Genomic DNA, 18,426 nt, shown 5'->3' with positions numbered 1-18,426 from the left:
GACAGTGCGGATTTCGCCTGACAAGACGCTGTCAAAAAGTAACATACGGAATTTTAGATTCTAGTGTGGGAAGTGTGTCATACCTTTTCCAGAAAATCGACTGTGGAGTGGGACGCAAATCGTTCAGCTAGTAGAATTGCTTTTTCTATAGCTGTTGTTCCAATTGAACCATCCGCTTGAATGATCTAGATCTATTGGGATTGGCAAGCAGGTTATCCCTAATTCTCCGATTGTGAAGTTTTTTGCGTTCATTTACCCTAAGTTTGCAGCTATTGCGAGCATTAACAACCCTAGTTCGGTATTTGACACTGGTATTTTTGCGCCACTGCCGCTGTGAAAATTGTTGAAGGAAAAATATATATTCTTCCGTTATTTACTTGTTGCTCCTAACGAACAATCCTCAAAAGTCAAAACTTAGTTGGCTAAGGAATCATGAGGTTTTACTTTTTAACGTCCGATATTTGGCAGTCTTCAGACGTCGTCCCATAGTAGGGATCGATCCTGCATTCACAATTGTGGTTGATTCAATGAGTAGAAGCCTCATCCCTACCAACTGGCTATCGTTTAACCTCGAATTTATTTATATTCGTTATAAAATAAGTAAAAAATATTCATGATAAACGGTTTTATTGAAAAAAAAAGATAAAAATGATGCAGATGATGTTCTTGAAGCTGAAAAATTATCCGATAGGTTCTAGGCAGCAGTCATCACATCACTCTCCTCAGCAATCTACGGTATTGATCAGATAAAAAAAATGATAAAATAATTGGGCGTAGTATGTAAATATGTAATCCGGCATTTTGTAGCTGCGGCCATTGTGGATTTACAATGATACTTAATTTATTGAATAGTCATCAAATGTTGATGCGTGTCCCAAATATCAGATCAATCTGTCAACAGGAAGGGGGTCAAACTTCAATTACTTAATTTGACCCAAACAAACAAGGCAAGTTGAATAAAACCATTCAATAAAGATTTGTTTACGAGTATTCGAAAATACATATAATTCCGCATAGAATGATTGAAAATATGTGAAGTCGGTTTGAATAAAAGATATGTATTTCTATGAAAAGTCCTTGTCCTTATATAATAAATATGATCAAGGGAAACACAAAATCAAGTGAAATATAAACTTACAACTTTCTGGACATGCATAAATAATAACATCGTATTATATCGATAGTTCAATATGTTACTATTACCATTCATCCAATACAAATCATTTCGTACATTTCAGCTCACAACAAAAACAAAATTTAATGGAAAAAATTTTAAAATATCTATTTGAGTATATAACAGAATGATGTTTGGTAACTAGTGATGACCTAAAATATACGTATCCATCCTCATTTGAGAGGATCAATACTTTTTTGTCTCAAATAACAATTTTTATCAACACAAAACATTCTCTTCAGTGTTTTTCTCTTCACTTTGCCTGATGGTGTCATCGGAAAACTATCGACAAACCGCACTCCTCCTCTCAGTCTCTGTTTATCTTGAACTCTCTCCTCGATGAACTGTTCTATTTCTTCAGGGGTTATTTTCCCCTTATATTCTTCATGTAAGACTACAATTGCCATGGGGTGATCTCCATCTTCCTCATGTTTCTGACCTATGAAAAGTAATTCAATTATTTCACGTCAAAAAACAATATTCGAAAAATCATTCACGAATGTTCATATTTCGGAGTTTAATTTTTTGAAAAAGTTTGGATCATCGTGTGTCCAGGTTAGTGCCATTTCGCAAAATTCTACACGTTTTGGTGGATCATATCTATGCAAAGCTTGCAGCGTGATTAATTTATAATCTTGCATAATACGTTTTTGTAAAATTATCCATATAGAAATTCGAGATATTCCCAAATCAACCGAAGCAATAGATACTGATGGATGAGGATAAGCAAAAAAAAATCCTAAAGTGTTTATTTCATTTTCCATATCATTAGTCACCGGACTCACTCGATTTTTTGAGGCACGAACTTTTCCATAGTTGAGGTAATTTCGTTTAAGTTTTCTGAATTTTCTTTCATTCATTGCCGGTAAATTAGGATGAAACTCATCAAATCTTCTACAGGTCCTTGATATGATTTCAACGCACTCTCCATGAATATAAAACAAGTTTAGGATTTCAGAGTTCGAATAATTATTATTATCCATCTTCACAAGTTTAATATGACAGTCGGACAGTTTACGCTTGAGGAAGCTATTATATAGCGAAACACGTGTCGCGTTTTTTGTAAAACACTTTATAGTGAAAATTATACAATAACTCTATTAATTAGTTCCAAACAAGTTATTTTTAAATCCATTCTTTTGTTTTTTAAATCAGACTCTGATCATGACACACCATTATCCTTGCCGAAATTCAGTTGCGAAATTCAAAGTTGATAATTAAAACTCTTTTGATATTCGAGTGGATGTTTGGAAATAAAAAATAGATTCACCAGATGTATTGAATTTTTCAGACTGATTTAATAATATTCAAAACTATTTCTTGGAAAAACAATCTCAGTTTGTCCCAATAATGTTCAATCTGAAAGAGTGAATTTCCGAAGGCCCGAGACCTGCGTCATTTTTGCAAAGCTGAAATTTTGAGAATATGTGTATTATGCACTTGATTTTGATTATTATTGGAAATTTTATGCTTGCATAGAAGCAATTTTTTTTAAATAGTTCATATATCATAAACGGTCAGAGATAGGTATAGGACTTAGATGATCAAAGTTGTTCACATTGGTTGGCTGAATTCGAAAATTGAATAAAATACAGGTTGTTCTGTTTGAAAAAAAAAAGTTTTGGTCGTTTATCAAAGATACAAATTGAGAGATATTTTTCAGACAATCTGTATGAAATAAGATTTCAATTTTGTTCTGGAATAACAATCACCATACCTTATCTCAAGGTTGCCAGAGTTTGGTGTATCAGTTAATTCATGCGATATCGAATATTAAAAATACCATGTTTTTGCCGAAAAAAATACAGAATAATTGATATTTTCGAAACGGTGAGAGATAGGCATAGAATTGACGCACACAAAAGTGAAATTATTAAAATGGTTTCAACCTTTTATTTATTGGTTTTTAGTTGGTGACATAGCTAATATATTTTCCCAGTATCCAATACAAAATCACTTCTTGCACCTTCGAGAAATTGAACAGGTTTTTTATTTTATCGTTATCGTTTTAGGCTGCAATATAATTATAACGCTCACTTGAAACCACTTAAAAACTCTTATAAAATTGTCTTTTAATTATTTCATGAGGATCGTTATAAAATTACTTTTAAAGAGTGTTAGAAAAATTTCATAGTAACTACCGAAATGTTTATGAACATGTTCTCTAGTGTTTGTAGAATAATGAAGATTGTAATGTTTTATAAAACGGTGCCAATTTTCTACTCATAACTGTTTTATAAACACATTGGGACGTGTTAGGAATCACACGTTAAAAGGTAAGACCTCGTTAGTCCTCAGCTCGCACAAGTTTCTCAACTTCTGAGAGTTGTCATTCGTATGGGGGCGGCAGCTGATTAACGGAAAAACAGATTTTTTAAACAGATTGGAAACATTTATGGTATATATACAGTTTTATAATCCGCTTCTCCGAAACGTTTTCGCAACTATTATAAAATATAAATTTGCTAGTTGGGGTCTTCCTTAACTAGAGGGCTGAATTTCATACAGAGACAAAACAATAATTCAAAATAAGTATACTACCTATAACAACTGACTGCCTCACAGCAGGATGATGGGAGAGTTGAAGTTCCAAGATGGCAGGTGGAATATGCCATCCTCTGTATTTCAACATTTCCTTCAACCTATCCACGACGTAAAACTGGCAGTTTTCATCATAATAGACTACATCACCAGTTCTGAACCATCCTTCTTCGTCAAATCTATTCGAATAATCTCGCTTATAGTATCCATTCATTACACAAATGCTTTTTATTCTCAATTCTCCAGGTTCATTGGGGCCCACAATATTTCCACTGTCAGGATCCACGACCTGTAAAATTATGTAGCAGTGATTTAATGAATCCGGATTTCAGTATCAATTAATATTACGATATCAATGAAATTATTGCGTAAAAACATCTGAGTTGATATATTTTCACATCTGTATAAATTCATCATTGAACTGAGGTATCCAATAAACAAGACGTTTTATATATCCAACAGGAAAATATTCGTATTATTTGTATATTATTATTATTATTATTTTTCACTGTAGTGTGCGCTGGTCAGGTCCTATCTTCCGAAGCCCCAATAAGTTCAGGAGGGCGCCCCAGCATTATCAACCAACGACCACTTCCCTCACCGTGGGGCAAGTGATCATTGGGCCGAGAATCATATGCTCTGAGCAAGTGCAGTGAGCCAAGAATGACAGCCTTCTGCATCTGCCCGGCTGAAATTTCTGCCTTATTGCGGCAAGCCGGTATGATTTTAAGATTCGAGAATAGAGGGGACATCATTCCACTAGGGACTCCAATAATCAGAACAACCGTCTTAACAGAGTGATCTGGATAGAGTCTGCGGAGTTCGAAGAGAAAATCTTGATATTTTATCCGTTTTTCCTCCTCTTTTCTCACGATATTCGTCTCGCCAGGAGCTGAAAACTCCACGACAAATATCGTTTTGCTCTGGTGGTCGTGAAGGACTACATCAGGCGTATTAGCTTGTATGAGCCTGAGGGTGGGGAACGATAGTTCCAATAAATTCGGCACTTCTCGTTCCCCACAACGGATTCAATATCCCCGGAGTGTAGGGCAACACCGTGTAGGACATGCTGATAGCATGTCCAGCAAATGCGATCCAGTCTTCATATGCGCCTTGGGCGCCTCGCGGCAGGCCCTGCACATTGTGTCAGGAACATCAGGAACCCATCACGCGACTGCGGTAGACTAAGATGTTGAATATACTATCCTGGCAAGCCATTATGAACCCCTCGATCTTCAGCCCACTCGATCTGAGAAAAGCAAAGGTCAGGCGCTTTCATAAGCCAAGGTCTCCAATGTTATTGAATAAGACCCCATGCATTGGCTTATCCTTATGTTTCCGCAGAAGTAAGGTGATCTCTGCGGCTTTCATCTGAGCTTTTTGCTGAACAGGTTCCAACTCGGTGACAGAGTTGTGGTCACCTCGGAAACTATACCGAGTTCATCAGCTGCTCGGGCAGCTGCTCTTAAGAGAAATGCTCCAATTCCTGACGACTTTACAAGCTGTATCCAGCACCATTCTGTCATGTAGACACTCCAAACTCAAAAGTCTACGGCCTCCCTGTTGTCGGGGGAAGTACAACCGTGGAACGGACGATTTCGGATGCAAACTCTTATTGAGATGCATCATTTTTCGGGTCTTTACGTCGAGTTGATACAGCTCCTCCCGAGTCCCCTCCACTACTCCAAACGAGTAGAGTAAGATTAGAACGGCAAGCATATTTGTTGCAGCAACTTCGTTCTTCCCCGACAGTTCCGATGACCAGATCTGTCGAAGTTTGTGCTGATACTTGCCGCGGAGAGAATTTTTCACTGATGTTACCTCTTGTGAGAGCCGTTGTTCCACCCCGAGGTAAGTATATGTTTCTCCGGCATCCAGATGGTGTAAGATGCTTCCATCTATGAGCTGCACAACCTCTCCGTAGTCCACGCATCGTTATCTTTTGAAATGGACCATTGCACATTTGTCTATCCCGAATTATTTCATAGCATTAGCATGCGTGTACTCTTCCACCACCCTCAAGGACTGATGGAGATTCTTCTCTCCAGAGGCATAAAGTTTAAGATCATCCCTATAAAACAAACAGGTGACCTTGTGCCTCCGGTTTCCGGGGGACTGAGGGAATCACCCTGAAATACACCCCTTCTGAAAGTGACCCACCCTGTTTGGACTCTTGCTTGACCAGATGTTATGGTAAAGCGAGTTCGCCAAAGTGGTATTAGTTGTTCAATGCATCTCACTATTTTGTCGGGTACCGCAAGTCATCTGAGCAAATGCAAGATGAGCTCATGCGAAATTGTATCAAATGCCTTATTATTTTCTTTTTCTTTTGATAAACTCTCTTTAGCGGCAGCGAGCGCATGCCGTAACAGCCGCGCGGAATCCTATTTTCAACGTCAAATTAAAATTATAAATAATGGAGATAGAGTTTCGGAAGTCGAAACTTTTTCATCGAAAATGTTCTCCTCTTTAACTAGCTTTTATCAAAATTGCTTAAATATTAATACTTTTTGAGTTATTAACGGAAAACTAAATTCCATTTTTTTTAAATCTTATTTTGTTAATAACAATTGCAATTTTTTACCTGCACCAAAATCCTTCAAAATCCTTCTAGAGATGATTCCGCATCGAATGAGCCATCGCTCATATTTCTAGAACCTCGATCTCTATTTTTCATGTTTTTGAACTTGTTTATTAGACTATAAGTCCGAAAACAGAATAAATCTATTGATTTTTTTTATTGTGTTGTAAAAATGCGTGGGGTACTAAATATCCATTGTTATAATTACTTGGTTAGGAGCTGTTTGCCAGATTGGTGCCAGGATAAAAATAGAATTCAATGCATCCCATGCTATTTTACAACAAAATTATTTTTTTTGCAAATAGATTTATTATGATTTCAGACATATTGAATCATCAGGACTTATCATCGATGTTGAACACAATTTAAAATTAGTATCGAATATTTTTTTATTTTTTAGTTCGTATTGCTTTTAAAGCATGTTTTTTAGTTTTTTTAACTATTATTTTTTTAAGAATGATCCCTTGTATCAGCAAAATAACTACCAACAATGTCATCTGGACTCTCCTTGAAAAATTTCAGAGGTCACGGAATATATGATAACGCTATTTTATTTGAGATGATTCAAATATAGAATCAGGAAATATTTTCGTAATGCATTACGAAAATCATAAATATTTGAATTGTGATTTCATTTATAAATGAGTATATTGGTACTACGCAGCAATAAACTGATAAACAGAAACTAAATATTTGTGGACTATTTTGGTTGATGAGAGGTACTTACATGTAATTCTGTAGTTACTGCCTTCAAAATGCAGGGAAGTAAAAATTAAATGTCTCACTTTTTGAAGTAAAACTTATTTGCGCGAGCTTGACTTGGGGAGTAAGCTGGTGAATGCGTGACTAGAGTGTTACGAAAACTGTGATTGGGCGAGGCGAACGGAAGTTGACAGAAAGATATAAGTTAGTGAGGATTGAAATATAAAGAATTACGTTTCGTATATGAGTGTAAGGGCAAAAAAGAGCAAGCAAGCAAACATTTACGCTCGAGTAGGCTCTGAAGAATTAGAAGACAACTATAATACGTTACCAATAATTTCAGCAGGAGATTTCAATATTGATTTCGCGTCGGAAGGTGGAAAACTATTGGTGAACTTTCTACATGATAAATCAGAACTACGAATGAATAATAACCGAAATGAGCCAACTACAAGACATGGAACAAAAATTGATACAGTTTTCTTTAGATATAGTTCTAATTTTCATTCGAAAATATATGTATCTCATTCCTTATATCATAATCCTACTGTCTGCGTCTTACAATCTTCTACAGTAATTAATTAATGAGTATAATAAAAATAATAATGATTATTGGAGTCCTTGGTGGAATTATGTCCTCTCTACTCTCGAATCTTGAAATTATACCGGCTTGCCGCACTAAGGCAGAAATCTTAGCCGCACAGATGCAGAAGGCTGTCATTCTTGGCTCACTGCGCTTGCTCAGGACACATGATTCTCAGACCCAATGATCACTTAGCAAGACACATGATTCTCGGACCCAATGATCACTTACCCCACGGTGTGGTCATTGGTTGATAATGCTGGCGCACCCTCCCGAATGTATCGGGGCTTCGGGGATAGGGCCTGACCTGCGCACACTACGGTGAAAAAATATATTGAAAGTTATCAATTTATCAATGAAAAATAAATTTACATGTTTGTATAAAATTGATATATGTATACGTATATACATGAGTATATGATACATATACAAAGCGTCAGAAACGGACGTGTAATCGAAAATTTCAAAGGAAACTTTAATTTTTATTTCTAGAGTGACTGATTCTGATATTGAAATTATACCTGAAACTTCACGCCCCTGCGGTCATCAACACCCCCCCCCCCGTTTTTTTTAATAGCATGGGGGGGTCGAGTTATACATCATCTGAAAGGTCTTTCGTACCTCTATTATTTCTGTAATTTTTTTCGAAATTGGTTAATTTTTTATTGAGAAATTAAATGTAGAACGTTTTATTTTCGCTGTCGCTCATTTTATTGAGAAAATCAACAGAAGTAATATCAATGGCAACACAATAAACGCATATAGTGTCCAAAATGATCTCCACCTAGTTCCATACAATAATACAGTTCACTTTCGATAGCATTCCTTACATTATTGAAGATGTCCGGAGTCAGAAATCGGCATTTCCGAACAATTCTCTGTCGCAAGTCTTCTAGATTTGTAGAATTTATTCAATTAGTAGTAAACGTTTTGAAATGTACGACATTGTTAGTTTTTTCTGCACTGGTAGTTTTTGTTGAATCTAGCTGTTGCAGAACAAAAAGTAGATAGTTCGCCACTGTCATCCTTGTTCACTGTTATCCAACATGGTTTATTCTACTGGAAAAAGATAGAAATTCTTGCAAACTATTATCGAAATAATGAAGGTGCTACAGCTTCTGCAAGAATTCATTATACGAATCCAGTTAATGGATAAGTTTCGAACTTCAGTTTCTGTTCACAACATGTAGTGGATTCGGCGTTGAGGAAAAATAAGGATTACTGTCCATTTCTCCTTTTTCTGTCGACGAGTCCCGGCTAGGCGAGTGGATACTTTTTGTCGACGCCGAAATCTCCACACAATACCAGAGCCGGGAAGTCTCTGTGACTCTCGGAGGATCTAAGTATAGCCGAGTACCTTTAACTTTGTGCGATGAGGATATCGGATTTAAGCAAAATATTATAAGAGTCGTTTTTAGGTTTCCTGAGAACAACTAATCTACACAAAAATCGTCGGGGTACGACCAGCCTCCACGTTGGCCACTAGGACCGGACTGGAAGATTCCATGTGATCCCTGTTCCTAAAAAAGACACAATCGTGACTTTATTTGCCTGTGAATGTATAAACGGTGGTGAGAAAAGTTCCCGGGAACTCAGGGGCGTTTGAAGCCGCCGATTGCCAGTGCAGTGAGAGTTTTCTCGTGAAAACTCTCGTAGACAATACGGGTTGGCGTGCCTCCGGCTGTATTTGCTGAGGATACAGTAAATACGGCGACGGATGCCTCCTCTTTGGATTACCCTCGTTGACTGAAAGTCTGCGGCAACACACTGTCTTGAACTCACTGGGTAAAACTGAAAAGTTCTATTATGATTAGAGCTGGGAGCTCTGAAAGTCTGGAACTGCCACAACGAATTCACTTCGTTTAGAACTGAAAAGTTCTGTAATTGTAGTTTATTTAGAGCTAAGAAGCTCTGGTTTTTTGTCACTAATTGTTCGGTTGGTTTGGCTTTGAGAAATGCCGATTGTTTACTGATAACAATGTGTTACTATTTCACAGAACGTTTATGTAATGATAACCCTGCATTAATAAATGCACTTGGGTTTATAATAGCTACTTCTTCACTATTTAAGTTTTATCGAGGTATCGCATATACCGGGTGTCAACGAATCTATTAGACAAGTCATAACTTCTAGACTATTAGGTGTATCACAACGAGATTTGGTACAGATAAATGGTATGTGGAGAGGAGAGTTTTCACATATTTTTCACTTTCCGGTCACTTCCGGTTTCAGCGGAAATGGCTCCGGTTCTGAATTTTTAAATGGAACACCCTGTATATTGTAACATTTTTGGATTTCTGAGACAATTTTGGATCAGAAACTGACATTTCCGGAAGTTTTTCAGCTTACTTGATTTTTTCAGAGTCACTTTTAAAATTGCATCTAGGTGGCCATGATCGGACGTAAACTAATCTATGGATCTCAGGTGATATCAGAAAATTGCAATAGCGGAGTTTTAGTGACTAGTGTGTTGAATATGAATGAGACAAGTTTACAAAATAACATTTTCGTGTCTAACTATTATTTTTCAAATGGCGACCATTTTTTGACAAGCACTTTCCGAAAAAAGAATTTTTTGACAAATCTAACGATACTAATTTATTTGCGATTGGATTACAAATAAGAACATACATTGAATATTACTGAGGAAAATACTCGATACAAATTCATTTACTTTTGTCAAGGGTGCCATGGATAGGAATGATGCATAATATTTTGCGGTTATTTCCATCAAGTCCACTTTGGAGAACAAAACGCTCACCTAGGTTATGACAGTGACATAAGCTTTATGAGCAGAAAGTAGAAGTTTGTCTTGATTTTCGTTAATTTTAGTTTAATTTTTCGTCGAAATAATGTATACTCAAAGTGAAAAAGTGGATATGTTGTTATTGTTTGGAGAATGTCACAGAAATTCAAGGAAAGCTGCTGAGTTGTATGCTCAGAGATATCCCAATCGGCAACACCCATCTCATCAGTATTTTCCTTATGTTGAGAGTCGTTTTAGGCAAGAGGGAAATCGAGACGCAGAACAGAGGTTTGTCATAAATGAGGAGACTGAGATTAACGTTCTTGCTATGGTAGAAGTTGACAAAACGGTTTCTTTAAGAGAAATTAGTAGAGAAATGCAGATAAGTCACGAATCAGCAAGAAAAATACTGAAAAAGCACGGATATCGAGCATTTAAATATCAGTTACATCAACATTTGTATGCTGACGACGGCAATAGAAGAGTAGTATTTTGTGATTGGTTGCTTCAAAATCATAGAGTTAACCCAAATTTTATCAACTTCATTCTATTTTCCGACGAATCACGGTTTACAAATAATGGCATGTTTAATAAGCAGAATTGTCGGTACTGGGCCCAACAAAATCAACATGCAATGAGAGAGGGCAATTTTCAAGAAAGGTTTGGCGTCAATGTCTGGGCTGGTATCGTTGGAAACAGAATAATTGGTCCAATATTGTTTCAAGGTCAGTTAACAGGGGTTAGATACTTGGGTTTTCTTCAAAATGAAATCGAGGATCATCTTAATGATATGCCTTCAGAAGTTTTACGGCAAATTTACTTCCAGCAAGATGGAGCACCACCCCATAATAGCAGAGACGTACTTGATTTTTTAATAGAGCATTTTAATAATAGAGTTATTGCAACCAACGGTCCAGTACGGTGGCCTGCCCGCTCACCGGATCTGACTGTGTTGAGAGAAACAATTGAACGAGCTGAAATGTGTCTTGAACAAGGAGGGATGCACTTTGAAAATTTACTATAGTGGAATTTTCAAGAACTTAGGATATTGCAAAAAATCTAAGTGCATCGCTGAAATTATTAGTTAAATTTGTTAAATTTGTTGATCGAATCGCAAATAAATTATTAACGTTAGATTCGTCAAAAAATCCTTTTTTCGGAAATTGCTTGTCAAAAAATGGTCGCCATTTGAAAAATAATAGTTAGACACGAAAATGTTATTTTGTAAACTTGTCTCATTCATATTCAACACACTAGTCACTAAAACTCCGCTATTGCAATTTTTTGATATCACCTGAGGTCCATAGATTAGTTTACGTCCGATCATGGCCACCTAGATGCAATTTTAAAAGTGACTCTGAAAAAATCAAGTAGGCTGAAAATCTTCCGGAAATGTCAGTTTCTGATCCAGAATTGTCTCAGAAATCCAAAAATGTTACAATATACAAGGTGTTCCATTTAAAAATTCAGAACCGGAGCCATTTCCGCTGAAACCGGAAGTGACCGGAAAGTGAAAAATATGTGAAAACATTCCTCTCCACATACCATTCAACTATACCAAATCTCATTTCAATTCTCCTAATAGTCTAGAAGTTATGACTTGTCTAATAGATTCGTTGACACCCGGTAGATAAAGCTGAAGGCACTAGATGAGGTGAACTATTCGACTGCACAAACAGAAATGACAGAGTTGAAGTTGCAGTTTTGGGATATGTAAAAATGGATGATTAACAATCTATCAGACAAGTAGCTAGAGCATCTGGTGTATCATCTATTTTGTCCAAGACAAAAACCAAAACGGGATATACAGTATACAATGCTCGGACTATACAGTATACAATGCTTGGACTGCAACAAATTCTATATCGGCCAAACCAAGAAAAAACTGGACCAAAGGTACGATGAACACAAAAAGGCATACATAAATCCAATAGTATATAAATCAAACCTCGCAACAAACGCCATACAAAACAATCATAACTTTTCCTCACCAGAGAACATAAAACTCATAAAACAAGTCAATAATGGAAACCGCATGGACATTTGGGAAAACTTAAACGTCCATAAATTTAACAGTCAAAAATCACTTATCGAGGAACAAGCACAAATCAAAACACCACAAGACCTAACATTAAATATATTGAACAAATCAACATACACGCCTAGAAACAATAAACCTAAAGAAGATTTAACACAAAGAAAAGTACCTGATGTAATCCAAATACAGGCAAATTAACCTAAAGCAACAGAAGTGCCTGTATTGAGGCGTTCGGACCGTATAAAAAGACACACAACAGGATCACCATTTTGATCATTCCCATATTGATTTCAATTCAAGAACCCACCGAGGCTCGATTATCGATTAATCGAGGACCGCTTGCCTGGTACTGACGTTACTGACGATACCTAATAGGCTGAAACAGCTGTCTACCGGTGGCTCTTGAATTGAAATCAATATGGGAATTATCAAAATGGTACTTATTTATTCATCTTTTGCTTTTCATGGAATTATTTTCCAGCAGCTTGACTGCATTAACCTTTCTCGATATACATATATATTTTCATACACTTAGATGGAGCTGAAGAAATTTTACCTCAGTCGCGTGGTCTGAAGCAAACTCGCGTTTTTCACTTATGGAGCTTCCATGTTACTCACCTTATACCACACTCCTCTAACCGGTAGTCCAACAGACTCAGGGTTTTTTTTATAAATCTCCCTCTGGGTTTTGTTGTATATTTGAAAATTAGCCAACATTCCTGCCTCTGTTTGGGCATATGTTGGAACGATATCTGTATCTGGAAGTAATTCTTGGAGTGCAAAAAAGTATCTTTTGGATAATGCTGCACCTCCGGTTGTTAACCTGATAAGCGAACTGCAACTAACGTCATCTGGTTTGCCAGATTTCACCAATTCTGTTACTTGAAATGGAGTGAGAAATCCACCAGAGACCTGAAAATAGATATTGAATTGAGATATGTATATATTAGGATGTTTCAAAAGTTATGTCCGTTTTTATGAGTCTATCTTAAACTGTAATATTTCAGTGAATACTGATTCAATTCGATCGAAATAAAAGATTCAAATCAGTGTTTTCTTGCCAACGAAACACAATGTAGACACTACAAACTCAAAAGTCCACGGCCTACCTGTTGTCGGAAGAAGTACAACCGTGGAACGGACAATTTGGGATACAAACTCCGATAGAAATGGATTATTTTTCGGGTCTTTACGTCGAGTTGATACGGCTCCTCCCGAGTCCACTTCACTACTCCAAACGAGTGAAGTAAGATTGAAACGGCAAGCATATTTGTTGCAGCAACTTTGTTCTTCCCTGACAGTTCCGATAATCAGATCTGTCGAAGTTCGTGCTGATACTTGCCGCGAAGAGAGTTTCTAACTGCTGTTATCCTTTGTGAGTGGCGTTGTTCCACCCCGAGGTAAGTATTCGTCTCTCCGGCATCCAGATGGTGTAGGATGCTACCATCTACGAGCTGCACATCCTCTCCGTAGCCCCCGCATCGTCCTCTTTTGAGATGGACTATTGCACATTTGTCTATCCCGAATTATTTCATACCGATAGCATGCGTGTACTCTTCCACCACCCTCAAGGGCTGATGGAGATCCTTCTCTCCAGAGGCATAAAGTTCAAGATCATCCATATAAAACAGATGGGTGACGGATAATGGCAATAGTGAGATGCAGAAGAGAAGGGGACTGAGGGGATCACCCTGAAATACACTCCTTCTGAAAGTGACCCACCCTGTTTGGACTCTTGCTTGACCAGATGTTATGGTGAAGCGAGTTCGCCGAAGTGGTATCAAAATTGTATCAAATGCCTTACGGTAATCGATCCAGGCCATAGAGAGGTTACGCTTATATTGTATCGAGTCCTGCGTTACACATCTATCGATGAGCAGGTTATCTTTACATCCAGCGACTCCTCTCCTCGACCCTCTCTGCTCATATATCCGTTTGAACACTCGGTCAACTGCGGAGAGTATTTGTGTGTATAAATGCTTGTAAACAACTTCGGCTGCTCTCCGTCCAGCTGTGAAATGGCCAGATGGCGGTGGGTACTTGGTAATTTTTTCCAACAATAAGTGTTCAGCCCATCTGGGCCTGTAGCAGCAAAGTTCTTGGAACCAACAAGGACCCTTCGAACGTCATCCGGGGTTATCGGGTTGCGCAGTTGATTGAGCTCAGGCTGTCGAAGCTCTCTGTTGGAAGCTTCGAACTGCGTTAGGACTGGAGTGTCTAAGTTGAGTGGATGCGGGTGTTCATAGATATCCTTCCAGAAGGATTCCACCTGATCAGCGGTCGGCAGATTATCCACAACACGTGTAGGCTCTTGAAATAAGCGAGAAGGTTTCTCGCGGAACCTAAGGTTTTCCGCGATACTTCTCGCTCGCCTCACTAGTGACTTTTTAGCAGCCACTAGCATTCGTATTCTATCAAGGCAGTGCTGTTTGGTGGTCAGCAGCACGCCTTGGCTTAAAGTGTGATGGATACGTCGTAGATTGGCTTCTGTTCGCTGCACTGCGGGCGTGAAAGGCCTATTGGCCGCCCTGTAATCCATCACACATTGGATACGAGACGCGTGTTGTCTCGACGACGTGATCTTAGCCTCCATCTTGTGTACACGTCGTTCAATCTTCCGAACCGCAAGGCCGGGATTTCGTCCTTCCGATTCGGAAAGCGATTGGACGACGTTATACACGGCGGTGTTGATTTGCCAGATGTCAGCTTCTTCTGTTAGAACACTATGAATCTCTGCATCCAAACAAGCCAGATCTTGTGGCTTCAGGGGCCTAATCCTGTGTAGCGCCCTGCGTGTTCCGATTGACTGCATCGGTGGCATGATGCGAGTCTCCTCTCCAGCCGTGCCAACTGGTGGTAGAACTGTCACTTCTACCACTTCGTTAGCAGGCCCTGACGCCGAAGATAGGATACGTAATCCCTAATATTTTGGGCGATGAAGGCGGCATGCTCCGGATGTGTTTCACACCACAGAGCATGCAATCCTCCATGTACCCTCTTCGCGCGGGCTCACTACTCTCGTAACAATGCATATCTCTCAGCTCATGCGTCCACTCAAAGCGTCCCTTGTCATTATCAGGGTTGTCATCGGTAGGCAAATCATCTTTATGAGCCCCACCACCTTGCCTCCGACCCCTCCGAGCGGGTCGATTGTGGGGGCCTCTGCCTCGATTATTGGGAACCAAGTGTTGGGTCCACCGGGTGGTTAGCCCTGTGGACCCACAGTCGGCACCGGAGGGAGAATAGAGTTCTCCTTCCCGGGTGCGCCTGGGCTGCCGCTCCGATTTTGCACCAACTGCTTGGGTAAGTGGCGTAGCAACTCACCAAAGGCCAAGGGTGTTAGTGCCCATCCCTGCTATTATTATTATTATTATTACTATTATTATCATTATTATCACTATCAACTATAGGTCGATGATTACCAACTTCTTTTGACCTGAATTTGATGATTTGGACCCTTACGATATGTGCCACACAGCTTATGCAATATTGGATATTCTGTAAGAGCGATTTGAGGACATGATCATCTCACGTGTAGTTGAGTTGAACTAGCCACCGAGATCATGTGATTTGACCTCGTTTTAATTTTTCTTGTGGTGTTTTCTTGAGTCGCAGGTGCATGCGAATAAGTCACAAACCACAGCTGTTCTCAAAGCCAACATAACCTATGCCATCATTCAAATTCAGCCTGGTTTATGCGTCAGAGTCATGGAAATTTGGACGTTTCGAATGCGCTCCAGCCAGAGAAGAAGTGGTGGACATTCAAACGATATTATTTTTCACACATTATGGCATCAAATGAGTAAATGATATTCCATCCACACTTTGTTCTTTCAAATTTGAAGATAGTAGCCTCAATGACAGACCCTATAGTTACAACGTCTTATAGATGTATCTGAGAAATTATTATATTATATAATTATGGATCTGTGGAATCACAGCGGATTGAAGATCGAAACAAATTGTTTTATTGATAAAACCATGATGAAATGAAATAAGATATATTGATTTATCACTCACTTTGTATTTATCTATCAGATACCAGAATTCTTCTGGATTGAAATTGTTGCACAGCAGTCTACTAACTCCAGCAAAAATGGAGAGGAATAGTCCCATCCCCGCAGAGGTCCAGTACATAGAACCGTAATTGAGGAAGCTGCAATCTCCATTCTTTTTAACGGATAACTCGTACAACTGTCTCTCTTTATCTACGTCATTATTCTTTGCCGGAGGCGCCAGAGGAGAATGGTTGTAAAAATAATAATGGTTGAGACAAACACCTTTAGGAAATCCTGAAGTACCACTACTGAAGTAAATAATTAGAGTATCTTTGGGATTTTCGATGAAAATTGGTTTGAATTCCTCTTCACTTTCTTGAGGTTGCAGAAAATCTTCGAAAGTAGCATGGTCTGAAGAAGAACCGAAGACTACTATTTTCGAATCAAGATTTCGATCATTAACAAACTTTTCTATTTTGGCCAGCGACAATTTCACGGTGAATATGATTTTGGGATTCACCTGTGTGATCAACTCCTCCATTTCAAAATCTGATAAGGTCGGATCTAAAGAACATGGTATGGCGCCTATGAAAAATGAAGCTATTAATGGCACACATGCGTTTATATTGTTATCTGAGCAAGTTGTTACTATATCTCCTTTTTGAATCCCCCTTTTTTTCAGAGTTATGGCGGTTCTGATACTACGTTGAAGAAGTGATTCAAATGTGTCTTTCTGCCCGGTTGCTGCATCAATCTGTGGAAGAAGAAAAAATGAGATAATAATTGCCAGTTGTTCACTGTACAAAAATCAATTGAGAAATGAATATGCTCTTGTCGAATTCACATGGTTATATAGAAGGTAAGAGATGTCACCTTCTTCTTCGTCCTTTAAAATGTATCTTTTACAATGCAAATGATTATAGATAAAATATATCAAAATTTGCAGATGCAAAAACATATGTGAGCATTACTTTTTGACGAGATAGTGAATTGTCAACCAATTTTAGTGGTAGAGTACAAGGTTGGTGTGAGAGTGGTACAAAGTTCTCGCTGAACCAATTTGGTTCAAAATCATCAAAGTTATTTTGGTTACAATTATGGCTGCGAAAGAAATGGTGGAAAAACTAAAAAAGATAGCATTAATAATAATAAAGGTCTTTATTATTTTCAAATAATATACATATAGATTTTAACATTGTATGCAAAAAAAAATAAAAACATTTCTGAAAATAAAGGGCGAAGTTCATTTTCTGCAGACAAACGATAGTTTTACTACGAAAATGTTCTTCCACTTAACCCTAATACAGTGCGTCGAAGAATTCATATGCGTTTGTACATGTAATTGACAAATAGACAATGAGAGAAATGAGTGATAAGTGACGAGAATCGTTATGTTTGTTGGTTTGGCAGCGGGCAGAGGGGTATCTACACTTGTGTTTTGAATAAATTATTTTTATATTCTGATCTGAAGCAAGTAATACTGAGGTTCTTCAAACTTTCAGGAACGGAATTATATAAATTATAAATTTGGTAGGTGAAAGATCGTCTGAACATTTCAGTTTTGAATTTAGGTGGGGATAATAATCCTTTAAATCGTAGATTTAAATTATGTATGTCTGTCCTGAAAGATATTTTGTTGTATAAATATGAAGGAGTTTCAGATAGAATAATTTTGTAATATGAAGTGACCGCATGATGAACTCTTCTATTTTCCATATTCAACCATCCAATCTCAATTAATTTATGTGATATTCTCTGATTTTTCCTCACGCCGTATATTAGCCTCAAACAGGAATTCTGCACTTTTTGAATTTTATTTTTGTAAATAGTTGTTAAGCTCGGACCATAGACAGAGTCAGCGAAATTAAAATGTGATAAAACTAATGTTTCGCACAGTTTCATTTTGATTTTTCGAGGAATTAAATGCCTGTTTCCATAAATCAGTTTTAGTGAACCATATGCCCGTCGAATCAATTGATTAACATGTTTTTCGAATCTTAGGTCTGCCTCTATGATAATGCCTAGGTTTTTAGCTTCTTCAACAACAGGGATCAATTCATTA

At 37.9% G+C, this 18,426-nt stretch overlaps 1 protein-coding gene across 1 annotated transcript in view; it reads right to left on the bottom strand.

Annotated features, from left to right (window-relative positions):
* Positions 1-1,042: 1,042 nt before the first annotated feature.
* The window catches only part of LOC111510622 (uncharacterized), a 50,356-nt gene continuing 32,972 nt past the window's right edge, over positions 1,043-18,426 (bottom strand). The window contains exons 2-5 of the mRNA XM_074178875.1: positions 16,387-17,118; positions 12,985-13,278; positions 3,716-4,004; positions 1,043-1,613 (exon numbers count right to left, since the gene is read on the bottom strand). Of these exons, the coding sequence (XP_074034976.1) occupies positions 1,348-1,613; positions 3,716-4,004; positions 12,985-13,278; positions 16,387-17,118 (1,581 nt within the window). The 3' untranslated portion in view covers positions 1,043-1,347. The remainder of the gene's footprint in view (positions 1,614-3,715; positions 4,005-12,984; positions 13,279-16,386; positions 17,119-18,426) is intronic.

Source organism: Leptinotarsa decemlineata, unplaced genomic scaffold, assembly GCF_025532065.1.
Source record: "Leptinotarsa decemlineata unplaced genomic scaffold, Ldec_3_MD MMD2_tig00004307_RagTag_RagTag, whole genome shotgun sequence".
In the NCBI taxonomy this organism is placed as follows: domain Eukaryota; kingdom Metazoa; phylum Arthropoda; class Insecta; order Coleoptera; family Chrysomelidae; genus Leptinotarsa; species Leptinotarsa decemlineata.
This window is presented reverse-complemented; position numbering and strand designations above follow the sequence as displayed.